Source organism: Malus domestica, chromosome 04 (genome assembly GCF_042453785.1).
Source record: "Malus domestica chromosome 04, GDT2T_hap1".
In the NCBI taxonomy this organism is placed as follows: domain Eukaryota; kingdom Viridiplantae; phylum Streptophyta; class Magnoliopsida; order Rosales; family Rosaceae; genus Malus; species Malus domestica.
In genome coordinates, this window is record NC_091664.1 from 27,173,218 (window position 1) to 27,193,581 (window position 20,364).

A 20,364-nucleotide genomic window follows, 5' to 3' on the forward strand; every position below is an offset into this window, starting at 1 on the left:
AATTATTGAAATTTACTTCGATAAATAGCAGAATTTCCCGCGCTAGTTTACTAAATATATGAAGCAATCTTCAATTCTATTAGTAACAACTCAGTACAAAGAACTAGAATACCCAACTAAAAGATATACAAGATCACAAATCTCCATTGCAACTCCCCACCTCAAGAGTAAAATTGTTGTTTCTATAGCAGCTTGGGTTTAGACGTCGAAAAGCTTACCTCCACTTCACCCAGAACCATCTCTGCATCCCCAACCTAGCGCAAGACAGTACCTATCATGTGTCCTCTACCTTCGTTTCTTGCATATGTAGTTACGTACAACCGCGATTTTGATGAGAAAACGAGTTTGTGAGGAATCTGATCACTCATTGAGTTACATGGAGAAATTCAGTTTTCACATGTTGAGAAACATATTTCTTGTAACTAAGGCTGTTCCGAAAAAGATGCAACCAAAAGACGGTTGCAAGCTTGCTGAAGTGGATATTGATGTGTTGAAACCGGGAGGGCTGTCGGGCTCAAATTCTGGCATGGTTCCTGAAGGAGTCGGGTTGCTTGAGTTCAAACCCGAAGGCGGAGTACCGGAGCTGCAAGTAGAGATGATATTAGTGATAGACTTGGAAATGTAGTTGGAGTTTGAAAGTCATGAGATACAACACTATACATACCCAAATACACCTACATACCCAAATACACCTTCTCCTGGTGGTGGAAATGATGTGATTGCTGGCGTTGGAGCCGACGTTGGTGGTGGAATTGTCGATGTTGGTGGTGGAGTTGTTGACGTTGGCGGTGGATTGGTTGTTGTCTGATTACGAGTTGGTGTTGGTGGCGGAGTTGTTGACGTTGGTGGTGGAATTGTCGATGTTGGTGGTGGAATTGTTGATGGTGGTGGTGGATTCGTAGTTGGTGACGATGGTGGTGGAATTGTCGATGTTGGTGGTGGAATTGTTGATGGTGGTGGTGGATTCGTAGTTGTCTGATTCGGAGTTGGTGACGTTGGTGGTGGAATTGTCGATGGTGGTGGCGGAATTGTTGATGGTGGTGGTGGATTCGTTGTTGTTTGATTCGGAGTTGGTGACGTTGGTGGTGGAATTGTCGATGGTGGTGGCGGAATTGTTGATGGTGGTGGTGGATTCGTTGTTGTCTGATTCGAAGTTGGTGTTGTTGGGGTTGAGGATGATGATGATGCATAAATGCAGGAACCAGTGCCTGTTCAAGAAATACATTGGCCTCAGATGTACATATTCTAAACTACACAGGAGGGAAATTCGAACTAGGGTGCAAGAGATCGGACGCACTGCCTGGACCAATTAGCCTAACCCAAAGTCTAAGTCCTCTTTGAGCTTGCTTCTAATGACCAAAACCAAGCCTTACCATGTTTGGCACAAAAAACTTAAAAGCGATTCTTAGTCATGGAACTGCATTCTTTACAAGGAGGAAAAAAATTCAAAGTGCCGGTATTCAAGCAAGTACCTCACATGTCATAATTCAAGTGGAGAGACACGAAAAAATATATCGTTCCTCCACTTGTAATATGACATGTGGAGTACCACTTGGATGCCTGGCACTGGAAAAATCTCTCCTAAACAAAATCTCCAACCAGCCTTCAATTGATGTATAGTATAAATCATATGGAAGAAACAAAAAGTACTGATGAATGAAATATTTTTCTTACTTGGATTAGCAGAAACCGTTGTGGCAACCCCACCAAAGTCACAGCTAGTTGACACAGGATGCTTCTGATAGTAGCTGTTGAATGCATAAGAGGCATGATTCTGTAGAGAATTTGGATCGTAACAGCTCCCACCCTGCTGGATCTGTGAGCAATCTACACCTCCCATTCCACATGCATAATCCAAAGCTGCCTGAAGTGCTGCTTGTGGTGCTCCACTCTTTGCCACACACCAGCTCTGCCCTGGAACTGCAGGAGCATTAGAAGTTGCGGGAGGTGTGACCGGATTCGTGACGGGTGGTGTTGTGGAGGGAACACCTCCAGGTGGCGGTGGGTAAGTTGTCGCAGGGTTAGTAGTTGGTGGGGCTGTGGCTGGATTGGTAACTGGCAATGGTGGACTCACAGGGTTTGAGGGAGGAGGTGTGGCGGAGGAAACTTCCACGGGGGTGGCAGGGTTAACCGGAGTTATTGTTACTGGGTTTGTAGCGGGGACAGTACTGACATTGTTTGGGGAGGAGTTGTATGGAGAAGTTGTTGGTAGTAGTGGTGTTGAATTTGTAGGGAAGATTGTTGGTGAGCCATACACATCATGTGAAGTTGTTTTCGGGTGGAGATCGCTCAGGAGTTCCCTGCTGGAAGAAGGAAATATCTGTTCCTCTTCTCTTTTGAGCTCTTTCTGTCCAAAATTTTCCATGCAATCTACTTCTGCATATAACCCTACTAACCTACTTGCAATCTGAGTCTCGTTTTCTAGAGCTTTTGAAACCTTGTCGGCGAATTGAGCCACTTCAGTTGTATTGGGAACTGCTGGACTTTTGATTGTCAAAACCATTGGGACTTCACTACAAGTCAGAACGGAATGAGCAAGGCCGGCTTTTTCGATCATTGACCGAACAAATTTGTCGCCCATGCTCAATTCTTTGTCGATATTTGCTTCTATAACGACGGATCTCACTTCATTGATAAAACTACAGATACTATGCAGGTCTCTTTCATTTCCGCTTCTCAAATTCTCAAGAAATGACAAAGAAAATGCTACTGACACCTTAATTCTTCGGTCGAAGGGAGGACTAGTGAGGACAGCGTGTAGGGTTTTGAGGCTGGATAAAACCCTAGGCAGACTAGATTTTCTTGTATAATCATTGCCTTTAATTGCTACGATGCTTTTGATGTCTACTTGCGAGATAAAAGGCATTATGTGCGTTTTCAACCATGATTTTGAGGAAGATTCGGAGCTGATTATGTTTTCGACCTGCCTCTCATTCAAGTAGAGATCAACAGCTACACCGGTTTTGGACAGAGTACTTAAGGCCCTAGGATCTTCGACAAAGACTCGAATCTGAGACGGGTTGATCTTGTTTTGCTTCAGGAATGATAATGTCCTTCCAGGTGATGAAACTGCAGTGTTTCCACTTGCATGATATGAGAAACCCACCAGGGTTCCTGTTGGATGTGAAAAAAAAGAGGAAAAAATGACAGAAACTTCAAATTACTTTAACTGATAGTTCTAGCTGTAACCAGTTATAACCCAAATTTATACAAACAAGAACTGATCAGAAAATGAAAAATGCATATCCAACTTCAAATTGATCAGTGTGTTCATCGAAATGGAATCTGACATAACTGACGTTTCGAGTAAGTGTGCACACAATCTTCTCCAGTCCGAAGAAATGATTCAACAAAATAACGAACGAGTCAAAAAGTAAAAACTTATTACTTACCTGATGAACAGCAAGAGAGGAGAGAGAGGAAGAACAAGAATAGGCACTTAGAAGCTGCATTGGCCATGATTTTGTGAGGTGTTTCTGGGATTCCAAGGAAAGACTAGGCCGGATTTTAAATGCGATTCATAAGCGTCCTTACTGAAGCGCTAACGAGCAACAGCGAACGGGGATGCTTTTAAAAACATTGCACGTAGAAATGGAGTGAATTTAAACCAGTGGAGAGCGCAAAGTGTATGAAGACAAAGGTGGCAAAAAAGAAAAAGTGACAAAAGTGAGTCGAATGATGAAGAAAATAAGTTTCCTTTGTGACTAAGGTTCATGAGAAACATTGGAAAGAATCAAACCATGATGCTTTTGTGCTTCTTTATCTTTCCTAAAGAGAGAGATGAGTCTTTAAAAAAAAAAAAAAAAAAAAAAAAAGAAAGAAGAGAGATGAGGAGCCGATGAAGATTTAAAGTTGGCGCTAAAAAGTATTAAGATTAATTCAGATCACCATGATGATTAAGGCTGTCGGCAGTGTTACTAATAAAGAAATTATTTCCGCAAAGTTATTTCTGTACATCCCCTAATTTATGATCTTTAAATTGAATAAAATCAAAGAAAAAAAGGGTACAAAAGTATAGAGGGGTTTACGGGGGAAGAGAATAGGGATGTAAAAATTATTTTCTTAGGGTAAAACGAGGTTTAACCCCTTAAACTATTATCACAGTTGAAATTGACCACTTGAATTAATTTTTTGGTAAATTAACCCCTTGAATTATTTAAATCAGCTAATTAACCCATTGCTTTTAGATTCCGTCCACCACTCCGTCAAATTCAAGGGAAAATTAGTCATTTTATTATCAATTCTTACTTGTCAATGATAACTACGAATAAAATTATGATACATGAACACAAAATAATGCGTTAAACATATATCATAATAAGAAAACAGAAAAAACCCGAACGTTTACTTAAAGGACTATTTTACATTGTCATTACACATTATTTTCTGTTCATATGTCATAAATTTATTGGTGGTTATAGTTGACAAGTAAGAATTGATGATGGAAAAATTAATTTGCCCTTGAATTTGACGAAATAGTGGATGGAATCTACCGGCAATGGGTTAATTGGCTAATTTCAAATAGTTCATGGAGTTAATTTACCAAAAAAATAGTTCAGGAGGTTAATTTCAATTAGAGTAATAGTTTAAGGGGTCAAATAGCAATTTACCCTTTTTCTTATCAAATAACATTTTATTAGTGTTAGTAAGTGGTCTCATTGTATTGATTTTATCTCGAATATTGTCTCGTTATGTTAACAACAAATAATCCCAAATTGTCTTGGTATGACCTGAATAAAGTATCTACATCTTGATATTGTTTTTTTTTTCCTATTAAAAAGGAAACTAGTAGTGGCTTTGCCACGATAATCTATTCTTTCAGGAGCCGAGAGGACTCACAAAGGCATTAAAGTCTTCCCTTGGCTATCATCGTGTGATTTATTAGGGCCAGAAATCGAACTCATGACTTGTTGTGTAAAATTTAGATTTGGAATTTGTACCTAAATTTGAAAGATGTGATTTTATGAATTAAAGAAAACACTAATACTAGATCAGCATGAACATCTGGCCTATACTAAAGGAATGTAAAAGCATTTAGATTTGTTTTGACTGGATCATGTTAAAGTAGCTATCGTGCTTTGATAAGTGAAACCCATAAATTAAATTAAACAACCAAAAATTAATGCATAAACAAAGTCTTCCAGAGATTAGGCATAGAAATCCACTTTTAGGTGTTGGCATTTTCTTCTCGAATAAGCGTATGTGGCTTTCTTGCATGTGATCTTGTATTTGTTTATAGAGCATGCCATAGACCAAAATCTTGGTTGGAGTCGGTGTTCACAAGTCTTTGTTTATCTCTCACATCATAAAAATATGTGATAAATCACCGGTTACAACTTACATGGTAGAATTCCTCTTAACAGAGAACTTAGCGGTTCCACATCAGGACGTCAAGAAATGTGTATGGTTTGGTGCAACAGGACCACAATTCTAGTTGTGCATGTAACAGCATGTTCACGGTAAGTGAAAGTTACCAAGAAGATGCAGGGTACCATATTCTCAAATGCAAGATAGAGACACAAGAATGCACTGCAAAGATTATTTTTTAAGGAAAACTAATGAAAAGGGTTTGAAAACTTTGAGTTTTAATGATAAGGACAAAATAAAGGGTAAAGTGAATAGTACCAGGATTGACTTTTTAGTGTAAAAATGTGGTTTTTCGTTAAAGTAAACAGTATCGGGTGCTTTTCGTTAAAGTTCCCTATTTTTTATTGGTCATGCACTGCACTGCATATAGAATAATTAGGAAAACTAATGAAAAGTCCAAAATAACTGTAGTTTTAATGAAAAATGACAAATAAAGATGTAGTGAATTGTATCAGGGAATGGTAAAAATGTGATTTTTCATTAAAAGTAAATAGTACCAAGAATGTTTCGTTAAAACTTTTATGATTAGGAATTAGGTAAAAATCACAAAAAATAGCCCTAGTCGTTATATTTTTACCTTGCGCCTGGTGGGTCTAGGTAAGTAGGTAATTTTCCAATCGGGGGCAAAATGTAGCCCAAGCACGCACCTTAATCATTTCACATAACTCTTGTCAAACAGCTTGCCCTAATGACAATTAGACTGCTTTAGTAAAAGAGAATTGTATTAATGGTTCTTCAACTTTAACTTAATCGAATCAACAATCCATCAACTAAAAATTCATTACCAATGATCCTTAACTCAGCAAAACGTGCAGCTCTAGTCATTTTCGTCAACTTCGTTAGAACTTCCATTAAAAAAAGTCACGTGCATGACACATGAGGTTGAATCAAGAAGCAAATATGGAAAATCAAATAAGAAAAATTGTATCAATAGTCCCTCAACTTTAATCCAACTCGAGAAATGATACCTCAACTTTAACTCAATTAGAGTAATGGTCCATGAGTTGACGATAATAACCGTAGCTACACGTTTTGATGAGTTGAGGGACTAATGGTAATGAATTTTTAGTTGAGGGATTATTGCTCCAATTTAATTAAAATTGAGAGACAATTAATATCATTTACTCTTTGTAAAAACTCGGAAACATTTATGGCAAAAAGGAGACGTGGACCGTTAAACTGTACAAAAATGACGAAAAATCAAATATTTGCTCTAAAATTTGTTACATAATTAAACCACAGTGCCTAAAGTGACCATTGTGATAAATTACTTGGATCATTATGACGTTTCACCAAACTAAAGAGGTTGTTTTAGCCAAAATGGTTTTTGGAATTGATATTTCTCACTTTAACATGTGACAATGAAAATCGATAGAAGTGGTTTTGAATTTGTTCATCATAAATCAATTCGGTTCTTCTGGGAAAAATATGTCAAGTGTCCGCGTTAAGTGGACAGGTTGATTTGACAAAATAACCTTTAAAATGTATTCACGTGACAATTTAATGAGAATATTGATAGGTTTTTCACGGAATGGCCAAAATTATTTACAGTAGACAAACTCAGGAACCACCTTTATCGATTTTCATTATCAGAGATCAAAATAAAAAGTTATGTCAATCTCAAAGATTATTTTGGAATAAAAAAAAACTAACTAAAGAACACATACGAAGTAGTACAGCGTAAAAAAGTGGCCACAGCCTTTATGATATGATGATTCTGCTGCTGCTAATTAGGGTTTTGAATTCAACATATGCCATTTGAGCCATCTTTCTGCGGATTTAAGATGGATATGCAATCTGAGTGGGGACAAACACCCATGTGGAATACTCTATTGTGCTTCTCTTGGCAGCACTTAAATTCTCAAAAGTAGTGAATCAAAAAGCAGCTTCTGTGACTAGATCATCAGCCGAAAGCAGGGGGAGAGAGAGAGAGAGAGAGTCATACAATCACACCTGTATTGATTTCAAGGGAAAAAGGAGTTTATATAGAATATTTGCTTTGTGGGCTTGTCTTGTTGCTCATAAAGTTGGCTCAATACAATCTCAATTTGAAAGGAAGATGTTCTACATTTAATTCAATCTAAACCACAAAGTGAGCGATTTGAACTCGGATGCAAAACGGAGCACATCCGTTGTAAATAATGCGGCTACACCCACATCTGCAAAAACTATCGCATTACTCTTATCTGAACCCTACGGCTTCACTACATATTCACAACAGTTCTACTCACTAGAAGCATAAACATTCAGTTTCTAATCTAAACTACAGCATCTTGTCATTCCCAATTGTAACTTAAATGCCAGGAGAATCAACAAACAAATCACTGAAAGAGGGATCAAGAAGTGCTTCTCTGGCTGACTGACACTGGTCAAGACGCTTCTTCAACGAGCGCAGGTCTCTCTCGTCCTTTGATGAACGTTCCTATCACGGGATGAATCATTCAAACCGAAGTCATTTCTTTTCAGGATACGTAGTTTTTTGGAACGATTCAAATTGACTATAGTGGTAAGAAGTTTCCTGAAAGTGATTGAGAGAAACTTACAAATGATTTCTTTAGCAGTAATATATCCACCAGGTATATCAACCACAGTACATTTGTTCTGGGGAAGCTGTAAAAAGCCAATTAACAATGATTCAGCATTAGTAAAACGCTTAAGCAAACAAGTTTTCTTACCTCAGGTAGCAGTCTGTCAAAATTACAGAACATTTTGAAGATCAAATGTGGTTCTCCGCTTTCCACGGTATGATTTTGTTTTTCTTTTTAGAACAGAATTTTCAAATTTCAATCTTCACAAGAAGATATTCACGCGGATATCAAAATACTCTAATTCGGTTTTCAATTTTCACCATGTTCTTGCTGCTATATGTGATAATATATCAACCATACCTTCCCTCCCAGCAGTCATTTGTTACCTCCTTCATCTTCCGGTATGTTTCTGACTGCAAATGATTAACGATCAATTATTTTATACAAGAAAAGATATATTTACTGATGCAACTTTACTTTCAATCCTTACTTGTCTATCTCCCTTTGGACCTTTAAAGAGTTCAGGATCTGAAGATAGGTCTAGAAAGAGTACGTCTTCACCTACGCATATTTTGATGTTTCTTAAGCATGTTACATCAACAGTAAACGTATCCTCTACCGTATCAAACACATTACATAGTAATCGAATAATTTACCATTACTGATTCTTGAAAGACTGAAATCTATTATTGATACCACCAATCCAAATGTTTGAATAAACATCTGTTTTCTCTCAAGAGTCAACTGCATTGTAACAGAATCATTTCGACTTAAAAGGATGTTTCCCCTGCAACAAATGCATATTCCCCAGTCAGCAATTCCAGTGTCACTATGATAGAGTATAGACACAAAAATAACCATACCAGTGAAGATCACGGTGTTCAAACTCATATGCAGCTTCAGCCACGGCAAGGGAAGCTGTAACCTGGAACGGTAATGCAATCATTTAATAACAAATCAAAGCTTCAGGAATCACCTCTAGGATCCTGTTTTAACATATAATTTACCTGGACCAATAAACTCCGTGCTTCATCAATGTTCATGAGCACAAAGCTTTCAAGATCTTCGCCCCCATTATCTAAAACAAACACAACATAGCACTGTACGCAAAATTGTGAGTTGCAATATAAACCTACGTTAGTAACATTAACCTCATAATACAAAAATGATTTTTACTCAAGAAGATCACTAAATCTTATGAAAAATTACTCAGACAACTTATCGATTATACCAAAATGGAATCTTTTGATTAGATAATCATGTTTACATGACATGTGTGCGGCATATGTGGGAACTGGAAGTGAAGAGATTGTATATATTAGACAAATCAAAGTAGAGAAGGAAAAACCTGGTTATCTGGAAATGCCTTGGGGTGATCGTTTTCTGAACCACACTTTTCATCCCAATCCTCCCATGCTTTGATCAAGGCAGCATCGTAAGTACCTTGGCACACTCTCAAACTGTAGGGGATTTAGATCTCAGAAAGACAACAAAATAAAAACCTTGCAACTGATGGATCATTGAAGTAATCTAATAATATACATTTCAAAATTTCAAACCAAATTGCAGTGTTCAATGTGTTCATATGTTTGTTGTTTCAAAAGAAGTATATGTTCTCAGTTTCTAACCCTGACATGCAAACTAACCAAATCGAGATTACTGCATAATATCAATTCTATGAAGTCTTAAGCAGTTGTGAAAAGAGAGAATTTTAGAGTAAATACGTACTCTATTGTTCCGATAAATGTGGTGCAAGCGTTTGGAGCATTACTATCATGTCCTTTTAAGCAGTTAAGTGTACGGGAAAGGATAACCTCTTCTAGCATTTCTTTAGATGTCTGGAGCACAGTAACCACATTACAGTATCATTCAACCAAGCGACAAATCCCTTCACTAGAAGGCATATTATTGAACTAAGTACCTTTTGCACTTCCCCGTTCACAAGTAAGTTGCCATCAATTGGGACTATTTTGCAAACATAGCTACCAGCCATGAAAGCTTCTCCAAATGTTCCTTCACCAATTTTGTTAATCTTTTCTAGGTCACTGTTTCAAGAAATGATCATCTTTTGTCAACTTATGAAAGCAGGATCAAATTAAACGTTATTAACAAATATTCAACTTGTAAATGCATACAGATTCCAAATAAGGAACTTACCAGTATGTAGAGAACACGTCCCCAAATTTTAAGGGAGCCGACTGGCCACATAATCTTAATAGGGCACCAAAGGGATCTAACTGTTCACTATCGGATGAAGAAGATGCTAGAGAGAGTTTCTTTACAGAAGCTTCTATATCTTCACAGCCATCATTGCCTGCATCGGCCATTGATTCTATGCTTCCACTCTCACGCAAACTAAATTCAGCCAAACTGAAGTCCAATATGCTTTGGGTACAGGGCAAGCGAGAACTGAATTTAGTATAGTTTTGTGGGGTTTTCAAACTTGAAGATGTGAAATTCCTACCACCAACAGTTTCCAAAGGCATAGGCCGAATGGCTGAAGTTTGTAGTATCTTAGACAATGTTCTAGAAGGGACAAATGTGAAATTGAACTTCTTGAATAACCATTTATCTAATGGTGAGCACAATTTGGGTAATGCAGCATCATCTGCTGGGTTGCCGGCAACCCATGTAGTAGGTTTGGGAGAGGGGCTCTCCACCAACAAATCAAAGGCATCAACCTCTTGAAAGTACACCTTCTCCTCTTCGAATTTGTACTTTCCCTAGACATTCGAAACATTAAAAACAGCATAAACAAATCAACGTGTAAATGCACTGATAGAGTAGATACGATTGAGACATTGCAGTACCAACAACAGCATGTAATACTAAAAACACAAATTTTCCTTAAGGAGGAAAAGAGTCAATACTTTGGGAAGAGGAGCTTTTCCCTTTCTTTTTCCTCTTCTTTTGGGCTCCTTCTGTGGAGGATGATATTCAAAGAAAGCACCAACAGCAATACTTGTCCTCCCTCTACCATGACAAAAAAAAAAAAAATGGAAAAAATAAATCAAAATCTGGGATGACATAGTAGTTATATTACTTAAGCAAAAATTACAAGCTTGTTAGAAATCCAGCAAATGGGTGCCAGCCAAGACATCCTATCACCACTAGTCACATACTAAGCAACCCCAAATCACATAACCCAGAAGCAAAAGAAAAGGTATGTCACCCGAAAGCGGAAGATATGAGATCAATAAAGCAAGGAACCAGTTCTAAGACCGCGGAGAAATTCCACTAAGGTCCCAAATCCACTCTCACACAGATGACCCAAGAACAATGCTCAGATTCTTGCTCACAGACAAATACAGAAAAGTGATCAAAAGAGAGCTATTACATAGAGATCGATACTAGCAAACAGAACGGACCAAAGAGGAGAACCAACCCAAAAGTGGAGCTGCTGTGCAACGAACCAACGACGAGAGATTACCCCTCGTACACAAAATCTCAAATACCAGATGTAATGGAGACATGGAAACAAGTGGCTAAAATCATCCCACCAAGCCTTGAGTGATGTGGCCAATTAACAGCCATTGATCACTTTCTGTCACACAGGTCTTGAGCCCAAAATACCAGATAACCAGTATCAACATTCTGTAAAAGATGGCTCGAGTCTCAAATACCAGAAACATTCAAATCGGGCTGAAATTCAACTAGATAACCATAAATTCATAATACACACAAACCCCAAGAGCTCAAAAGTCTAAGACAATACACACAAGAAGTTCAATTGCAATTCAGGATGAATCGAACCAGAGAATTGAGCCGAGAATCGAAGAGAGAAGGTGGGGAATTCGAAACGAACCTTGTCGAAAGGGATCGAGACCAACTGGTTTTCCTGACCAGAGCTCCGACGGCAGCATCAGATGCCACACTCGCCCTTCCTCCCACATAGCGAGTCGAGCACGCCTGCTTCCTGTGATCAGACAACATCACAAACACATTAAGAGCACAAATTTAGAAACTTTTCGATTTCGAAAACCAAAAGAGATTGGATTTGAACTTACGAGGGTTCTAAATCTGGAAGTGTTTTTTGGGGCTTTCTTCTCCGATAAATCGCTTCACCTTGTTGCTCTCGATCGGCGACTGCATCACCTGAAATGTATTGCTTTAGTAATGGAAATTAAATAGGGAAATGGAGAAAAATTGAAGGAAGAAATTAGGGTTTTCTCTGAGTACCTGTAGTGAAGTCCATGAGAGAGAGAGAGGGAGGGGGGGGAGAGAGAGAGAGAGAGAGAGAGAGAGAGAGAGAGAGAGAGAGAGATTTGAATGCTTGGTCTTTTGGGAGGGAAACAGAGAGAGACAGGGGAGAGAGATGGATAAAACGGTGCGTTTATCGTCCTTATTGTTGACCCATAAAGGAGAGCCATTTTCCTAAGGCCCAACATAAATATCCTCGTTTGGTGTTGTCTTTTAGCTATTCAATGGGCTTTAATATTGGAGAAGCCCAATAATCCATTTATCACTTCTCCTTGTGGTAGTAATGGTACTAGGAACAAACTACTCACTTTGTTAGGAAAATAAATTCTATCATATAAACTAACCACCCATTAATGTTAGCTACTCTCGCCATGTGTGCTTTCGTCTTGTCATTTGTTGTTTAACATTGTTTAACAATTTCACAAGATAATCTATTATGTCGCTGGAATATATCTTCCTGTGTCTACAACACTCATCACGTGTCACATAATGAGTGTTGCAGATAAGAGGATATATCTTTTGGTATTGGAGCACATTCTATCCAAAAAGATATATCTTCTGCGCCATATATATCTCGCTCTACTTGTTCACTTATTTCTTTGTTCTGTTTTTTGTTTCTTAAATTTTATCCATTAGTGCTAGCTACCCTCAAGGGGCATCTTGTGTGCCTTGCGTTTGTTGTTAAACATAATTCAATAATTTCATAGAATAATTTATAGTGTCACCATAATAAATTCTTTTGTATCGACAACATTTATTATGTGTCACATAAATACAAGAGAATATATATCCGATTGTAGAGCACATTGTCTCCCGCCACTACTTATTCACTTATCTGTTGATATTGTTTTTTTACCCATTCTCACTCTTGTTTGGTTATTTTCTTCTAAGTTTGATTGTATGGTGCTTAATATATATAATCATTTAAGTCATGGAGATATGAAATTTTAAGCAGTAGGACAAACAATGAAGAGGACATGAAATAGTAAAAAAGATCAAGGGTTTTTTCCTATCAGTTTTCTTATGTGTTGTTTGGCTCGATATATGGGTATTGAATAATGCTGTATTTTGAACCACTATTAATGTTTTTATGTGTAATTTGACTCGCCTAATTTATCAGTATTTATTCAATTAGGCTCGATTCGTTTGGTATGCTTGTCATTATTTTAATATAGTCTTGGGGAGTTAATCCTCTATAATCGCTCTAATCAGAAAGAAAGTAACCTACATTTAAAATTGATGACTAAATTACGGAGTCCTAATTCTTTGATTCCGAACGCTTTGAGATTAAATTAAAAGAGTAAGGCTAAAAGTAGCTCAAAGACCAAGCCTTTGTATGTACATGAGTAATTTAACTCGTCTAATAATTTTATCCCTTGTTTGATTTCAGTTCACATCCATTGTACGATTCATATGTGCTGTTATATATCTATATTATAAGAATTTCAGCATGTGGTACCAGCTAACCACCCATGCTAGCTAACTATATCATAAAACCCTACTCAATTCTATTTAAATTGAATAATATGGCGTAGGTAGGGCACAAGATGTCTAATTATTTCCTTTAAAAATACTAATTGAGATAAGTGTTATGATTAAATGAACCTGCAATTTCAGGATACCAACGATATCTTTCAAATCAGTTTTTAACTTCTTTTTTTTTTTGAGTGAAAGGCATATTTTATTGCCAACATAAAACGAAAGTTACAAACTAGAACTTACACAGCCAAGGCTCCAAACATAATATACAACAAAAAGGTGGGCCTTCAGTCTAAGCCTAATCAAGAGATAAGGCCCAAAAACATAAACAGACCAAAAGAAACAGAAAACCCTAGTCTTTTACAACTCCCACCGCCGCATCACCTCTCGATCATCACGTTCAATGAACCCCAACAAATTCCATAGATTCGACCAACCAACGCCTCAGAGGTTGAAAGAAGGAAGATGCCATCATCCATCAAAGAAAACCTCTCCGATTGCAGCCACCAAGTAGAGAAAACGAAAGAAGCCAATGGGATACCTATTTGCGACACTGTCGACAAAGACAGACCAAGAGAAGGAGGTGGTGCGAACACCCGAGTCGGTGGGAACCCCGAAGCTCTACACACCCTTTCGATAAACCGCAACAAATTGCGGTTGAAAGCGATTGCAAATCGGCTAAGGTAAGATATTGATGAAAGATGGAACCAAATTAGAAAGAACAAAACAAATTGCAAAGAATGGAGAAGGAAAGAGTGGTTATGAGGAGATCGGCTAATAGGATTGACATCATGTGGGGTGGAAAGAACAAACAGAAGGGAAATGATATCATAGGCAAAACAGTAGCAGAAGGTAAGGAAGATGACAGCAAAGCACAGAAAGAAAAGACTGCCACCGACCCTAGCCACAGGGCCGTCTATGAGATTTTAGAGGCATGTGCGAAATTCATAAAAGCGGCCATTCTTATAAGACATCTTAAAAATAAAAATAAAATGAACAACGTATTGATGTTAAAAAACAATATCGAAATAAACTTTAAAACTAACTAACCATCTGTTTCTAAATATTATTAAATGTAAGGAAAGCTATAAAATAACCATAGTACTAATAACTAAAGAAAAAAAATCATTATAGATGAGAAATACCCAAATCTTCAAATTTCGAGTCAATATACTTAAATTAGTAAATATCTTATTTTGATTGAAGTCTACATCACTCTGATAAGTTGAATTGTCATCATGATTTGGAAGTTTCTCTTTAATTTCATAAATTTATAAATTAGGGTTTAATAATTTCTGGGAAATATAACAATAAGACAAAGGAATTACACTGGGAGTCTGGGACACTCACACTGGCACACGTTATGGTGCTTTGTGCTGAATTGTTTGCCTTGGTAGTGATGGTAGCCTGGTGTCAAAAGAAGAAAAATGCAATGCAGCGATGGAATTTTGGCGTGAGAGAAGTAATCTATCTTTGAATTGTTTGCCTCGGTCAATAGGTTTTCCACTTTAATTGATTAATTTGCCCCTCGTTAATTATTATTTTATATATTTTCGTACAAGTTGTAGGTAGTACTACTAGTAGTCTGATGGCTTTTAGCATTTTAGGTAGTAGTCTGACTATGATGGCTTTTAGGTGGTAGTCTGATGGTTTTTGGCCCATCAAATTTTTACATGTATATATTTTGATTTGATGAGTATTTCTATATATTATTTCTATATAATATTATTTTATATATATTATTATATTCATTAAAAAATATTTTTCGAGGCCCCCAAAATTTTGGGGCATGTGCCTTGGAACCAGTTGCACTCCCCCAACACTGGCTCTGCCTAGCCATAGCTAAGGCCAGCAGTTGAACGGAAAATTGATCTGGAAACCCTCACACAAAAGGTGAGAAAAACTCTCACTCACAGAGATAAAGACTCTCACTTAATTAGTTTTTAACTTTTTGTTAGGGTTTCTTTTTCGATGTTTATGGATATGTAGACCAGCCAACCTATATTATATTAACTCTCATAATTTTTTAAGGGTGATGCTATACACATATTCCTTTTTAGTTTTTACACAACTCTTAATTTTCAACTGTTAGATTAAATAAATTGAAGATGATAATAAGACAGAAATTAACAGGAATGTGGGGGAGATAAAAAGAGGTGTGTGGATATCACCTGCTTTTTCAGCCTCGTTAGCACCTGTCACATGCACACTCAACTTTGCGGAAATTACGGGCAATCTGTCGAAGATTTTTGGTGAAGTAGAAAGCACGTGAATCTTACTGTTCAATCACCACTCTCCACATGCACCATCAACTCCTCGGGTACCACATATAACTTTGCCAAAGCTCTCTGACAAAGTTTAGGCACGAGAATTTCGAAGTTCCAGCTACCCTACTATTACCCACAAGGGTAAAGAAACAGCACCACTGCTTGACAACTGGAAAGTCCATATGTGTGTCGACCTTCGTGTTCTGTGGCAAGACAGGCTGGCAAGAACGTCCAACCTTTACTCACATTCGAGAAAAGACTCCCAACATAATTACTTTCTCAAAAACCGAAGCGGCACCACTTTCCGAATCTCGAGAGCCAGATCCCCGACGAGATTGCTTGTTCAAAAACCGAAGAGGCACAGCTCTCAGAACTTCGAGAGCCAGATTTCCTTAGATAAAGCTTGTCTGTAATCTTTACACGCAACATCAGCTTTCCAGATATCACATACCACTTTTTCAAAGTGCTCTGACAAAGTTAAAACACGTGAAGCTGACAGCTCCCACTACATTGCTGTGACCAAGAAGGGTAAAGGAATAGCATTACTACTTGTTATTGGGAAATCCCTATATATATCGACCTCCCTCCTCAACGGACAGGCAAACCTGCAAAAATGTTCAACCCTTTCTCGCATTCGAGAATGCACCCTCAACATAACCTCTCGAAATACTCAGCTTTATTTCCCCCCGATAATACCTCAGCAAATAAGCCACACCAAGAACAAGAGTATCTCATATCATCAGGGTCGAAAGCAAGAGTATCCCATATCATGCTTTCTCCCTGTCATTGTCTTCGTCCTTGTCCACACCTGCAGGACAAAGAGAAAGAGAGCAGTCAGTCGGAACCTGAAATCAAACCTCTAATCTGGAACTGACTGCCTGAGACCTTTGCCTGGTTGCTTACTTAGCATTGCTCTCGAGAACTCATGCTTAACTGCTGTCAAGGTCATGAATTCCATCGGCACATACCTCATGACAGTTGATCAGATATTGGCTCTTTACACTGAAGCTGCCAAGCGTGGATGAGTCACTATGAAGGAATGTTCTGAAGGACCATTTAAATGCAAAGGTTGCACACCATTTCTGCCATGCAAAATATTGAAGCAGAAGGTTCAACGGTGAGCTGAAACAGATCACTACAGCACGACACATTTCCATACCACATTCACTATTCCGTCAACAGCAAAAGTATCCCATATCATCAAGGTCGAACGTACTCTAGATTTGATGGACTTGTTTTGATCCTCAAATTCTTGAGTCGGCCTTATACTCTGAAGGGAACCAAAAAACCCTCCAACACAGTTCAAGAATAAGCCTGTGGAAAGTTACTTCTTCAAAAGCAAAAGTATCTCATATCATCTCTTCTCCATTTGCTTCTCCTTATCCTGGCAGCTGAATGAGAGACAAGGAGAAGGAGAACAATCAACCGGAAGCCGAAGTCGAACCTCCGATCCTGGGTTGCTTGCTTGGAAGTTTGACTGCTTACCTTGTCTGTTACCTCATTCGACAAATCTCCTAGCTCGGCGACTTGGGGGACTCCCACTATAGGGTTTGTATCGCACTTGACCAAGCCCGAAACTACAAGTAAGCTTTAAGTGAAATTGATACATTACCTTGTGCATCTTCATCGGTTAAAGATACCACCCCTGGATGGATGAAAAGTACTTCCAGAGAAGATGCCACATCTACATATGAGACAGATAAGGCACGTGAAAATGATACCACACTTCGGTACTTAGAAGTTTCGTGATTACTTAGTGGCTTGGATCTTGCAAGTCCCCAATTGAGGAGCTTCCCTCACTCGGGAACTTAGGGGAGCACTGTTTGTACCATACTTGACCAATCCCGAAACTACTGAGCACCGGTCAACGTTATACCGTCAAAGACCCAGAAGAGCTTCCCTTCAACCAGGAGGCCAATCACAATGCGACACGTGTCGACATCAAAAGCCAATCATAGTGCGACACGTGTCAACATCAGAAGCTAATCACAACACGACACGTGTCAATGTCAGAACAAAACTAGAAACTCTCTTCTATAAATAAGGATCATTCTCCCATAATAATCTCTAATGTCATTTTGTACTAAATTATTCACTAGAACTCACAAAATGAAAGCTTGAACCTATGTATTTGTGTAAACCCTTCACAATTAATGAGAACTCCTCTACTCCGTGGACGTAGCCGATCTGGGTGAACCACGTACATCTTGTGTTTGCTTCCCTGTCCCTATTCATTTACATACTTATCTTCACTAGTGATCGAAGCAACCAAGCGAAGGTCACAAACCTGACACTTTCTGTTGTACCAAAGTCCTCGCTGATTTTGTGCATCAACATAGTGTCTTAATGCACCTTTAATAACTTAATTCACACTAGGGCTGGGTTCGGTTTGAAACGGTTCGATTTTTTGCCAAAACCGAAACCGAACCAAAATTTCGGTTCGGTTCGGTTTGGTTCAATTTTTTTTCGGTTTTTTTCGATTCGGTTTCGGCCCGGTTCGATTATTTTTTATTTTATTTTATTTTTATAAAATGTAAACTTTCATTAAACTTACATACATATCAAAAGGCCACAACTAAACACAAACAAAAAAATGGGCCAGCACAACAACCCAACCCAAGGGTTGAGCCCGAAAAAGAAAGAAAAAAACTAAAAACCTAGCTGCTTAGTTCCTTTGCTGCCGTCGAAGCAAGCTCCGGCGACCATGAACCAGCAATCCAACAAACACCAGAGGTGAAGACCATGAATCACGATATCCAATCACGATTTCCTGCATTTGACGACCCCTGAGCACAAACAAACATAATTTTCCTTCAGCTTATGAATTAACAATCACAAATTTTGCACCTTTATGACAATAAAAACATTATTTCCAGTGTTCAAACAGACTGAAACATATAATAGAACCAACCAACAAAGCATGTAGGTCCACATGAGAGATTCATAAAGTAAATGATAAAACTAAAAACATGGGCATACCAAAATAAATTTTTATTGGGTGCTGAAAGGAAACATCACGGGAAAACCCAAATTTATCATGAGGAGTCCATGGAGTACACTTCAAGTCTGAAAAGGCATAAAACCATACAGATTTGAAACTTAAAAACAAAATAATAATAAAGACTTTGACTCTGTAACCTTTGTATAACAGTTCACAAAGGTACTGCAACTATATCAATCTTTAAGGGAGAAGAATGTACTTAGCATATATTCATATATAATTATTCAGAAAAAGAAAAGAAAATTACCGGAAACTGTGACTCTGTAACCTTTGTATAACATTCTAGAACTGCACGTCAAAAATAACCGGCTCAGCTAACAAGACATAACCAGAATTGATGGATTCAATACGCTCAAACAATGAAACTTGAAGAAGAGAAAATATAGAAGCATCAATTAAATTACCAAAACCTAGTAGCCAATCAACACAGATATACACATGCTTTAGCAAGATTTGAACCCATGACCAACTTCACCCCCACCTACCCTTTTAGAACTTAAACAAAAGGCTAAGGACATTTGTATGTATAACTGTGTCATACAGAAATTCATCCACTGATCAACAAGACAAGGGAGTCAAACTTACTGAAGTCCTCTGCTGATTTAGACCACCATTTGCCTCAATGTATATATAACCATTTGACTCAGCCAAACCTACAAGCATAAACCCATTACAAGTTCAGAACTTATAGGAAGATGGAAAGAAACATATAATGCCAAACTAAAACATAAAGACAACAAATTTTAATGCTCCAGTAGGGAAAAAAATCAGAAAGGAAGGCTGTGAACGCAAATCCCTGGGCTAAATAATAAGCAGTGTGGCGGATTAAGTACTAATCACTAAGCAATTTGGAACGACCAGCAATCCTATATCCAATGTAATCAATGATTTAAATTTCCTCATTAAATAATTATGTAGAATAATAAACAAAACAGCAGATTCAATGAAATTCAAATTCATGTATTCTGAATAAGATGTCAAACTGCAAACCAGGAAGGAAGGAAGGAAGAGATGAAACGAACCGCATCGGCGGAGGAGTTATCGGCATCCATTTCGGGGCGGAGCTTGGCGTAGAGTTGGGGGCTGCGGTAGACGGAGCCGGGGGCGAGACGACGTGAGATGACGGGAACGACCTCGAAAGAGGCACGCAGCAGAGATCGAATCAGTAATCCAAATAACAATCGAAACAAATATCCAAATACACAAATCCAAAAACCAAATGCAAAAAAGGGATTATAATTGTCAGATCCAAACAAAAATCAATAAATCATCGAAATCACAAGCCAAAAAATAAAAGGAAAATCAAGGTTCAGTGAAGGGAGAGAAGATGAAATTACCATGCTTGTGACCGGCGCCTTTCTCGACGGTATGGCACTGAGCGCACTTGGTCTTGAAGATTTTCTCACAGAGAGTGATTGAAGTTGAAGACTGAGAGAGAGGGTTACTGGGTTAAAGGGTGTTGCGGCGGCTGTGGCTGCCTAGGGTTAAAGAGTTTAACACGAGAGAGAAGAGGAGAATGAAA

At 38.2% G+C, this 20,364-nt stretch overlaps 2 protein-coding genes and 1 long non-coding RNA gene across 6 annotated transcripts; all 3 read right to left on the minus strand.

The window, feature by feature from the left end:
* Positions 1-59: 59 nt before the first annotated feature.
* On the minus strand, positions 60-3,785 carry LOC103427671 (glucan endo-1,3-beta-glucosidase 3-like). 2 transcript variants are annotated; one of them, XM_008365740.4, is made up of 4 exons: positions 3,393-3,785; positions 1,675-3,114; positions 683-1,208; positions 60-583 (listed from the first exon to the last, which is right to left on the minus strand). In XM_008365740.4, the coding sequence occupies exons 1-4, from the start codon at positions 3,457-3,459 to the stop codon at positions 394-396; spliced, it is 2,223 nt and encodes a 740-aa protein (XP_008363962.3). In that variant the 5' UTR covers positions 3,460-3,785; the 3' UTR covers positions 60-393. The 2 variants fall into 2 exon arrangements, with proteins under 2 accessions (XP_008363962.3, XP_008363961.3); XM_008365739.4 differs by having other exon boundaries at positions 665-1,208.
* Positions 3,786-7,329: 3,544 nt separating this feature from the next.
* Positions 7,330-12,206, minus strand: LOC103427672 (serine/threonine-protein kinase haspin homolog). The gene is made up of 15 exons (XM_029101384.2): positions 12,075-12,206; positions 11,903-11,990; positions 11,701-11,811; positions 10,766-10,868; positions 10,053-10,618; positions 9,817-9,940; positions 9,624-9,733; positions 9,244-9,355; positions 8,903-8,995; positions 8,759-8,820; positions 8,552-8,682; positions 8,386-8,456; positions 8,256-8,308; positions 7,911-7,977; positions 7,330-7,789 (listed from the first exon to the last, which is right to left on the minus strand). Exons 1-15 carry the CDS (start codon positions 12,088-12,090, stop codon positions 7,661-7,663), a joined length of 1,836 nt encoding a protein of 611 aa, XP_028957217.2. The 5' UTR covers positions 12,091-12,206; the 3' UTR covers positions 7,330-7,660.
* A 6,136-nt stretch (positions 12,207-18,342) lies between these two features.
* Positions 18,343-20,364, minus strand: LOC139195196 (uncharacterized). 3 transcript variants are annotated; one of them, XR_011579835.1, is made up of 4 exons: positions 19,865-20,364; positions 19,328-19,495; positions 18,821-18,907; positions 18,343-18,627 (listed from the first exon to the last, which is right to left on the minus strand). It is a non-coding gene; the product is annotated as an uncharacterized lncRNA (long non-coding RNA). The 3 variants fall into 3 exon arrangements; XR_011579834.1 differs by lacking the exon at positions 19,328-19,495; XR_011579833.1 differs by lacking the exons at positions 19,328-19,495; positions 19,865-20,364 and adding an exon at positions 19,090-19,318.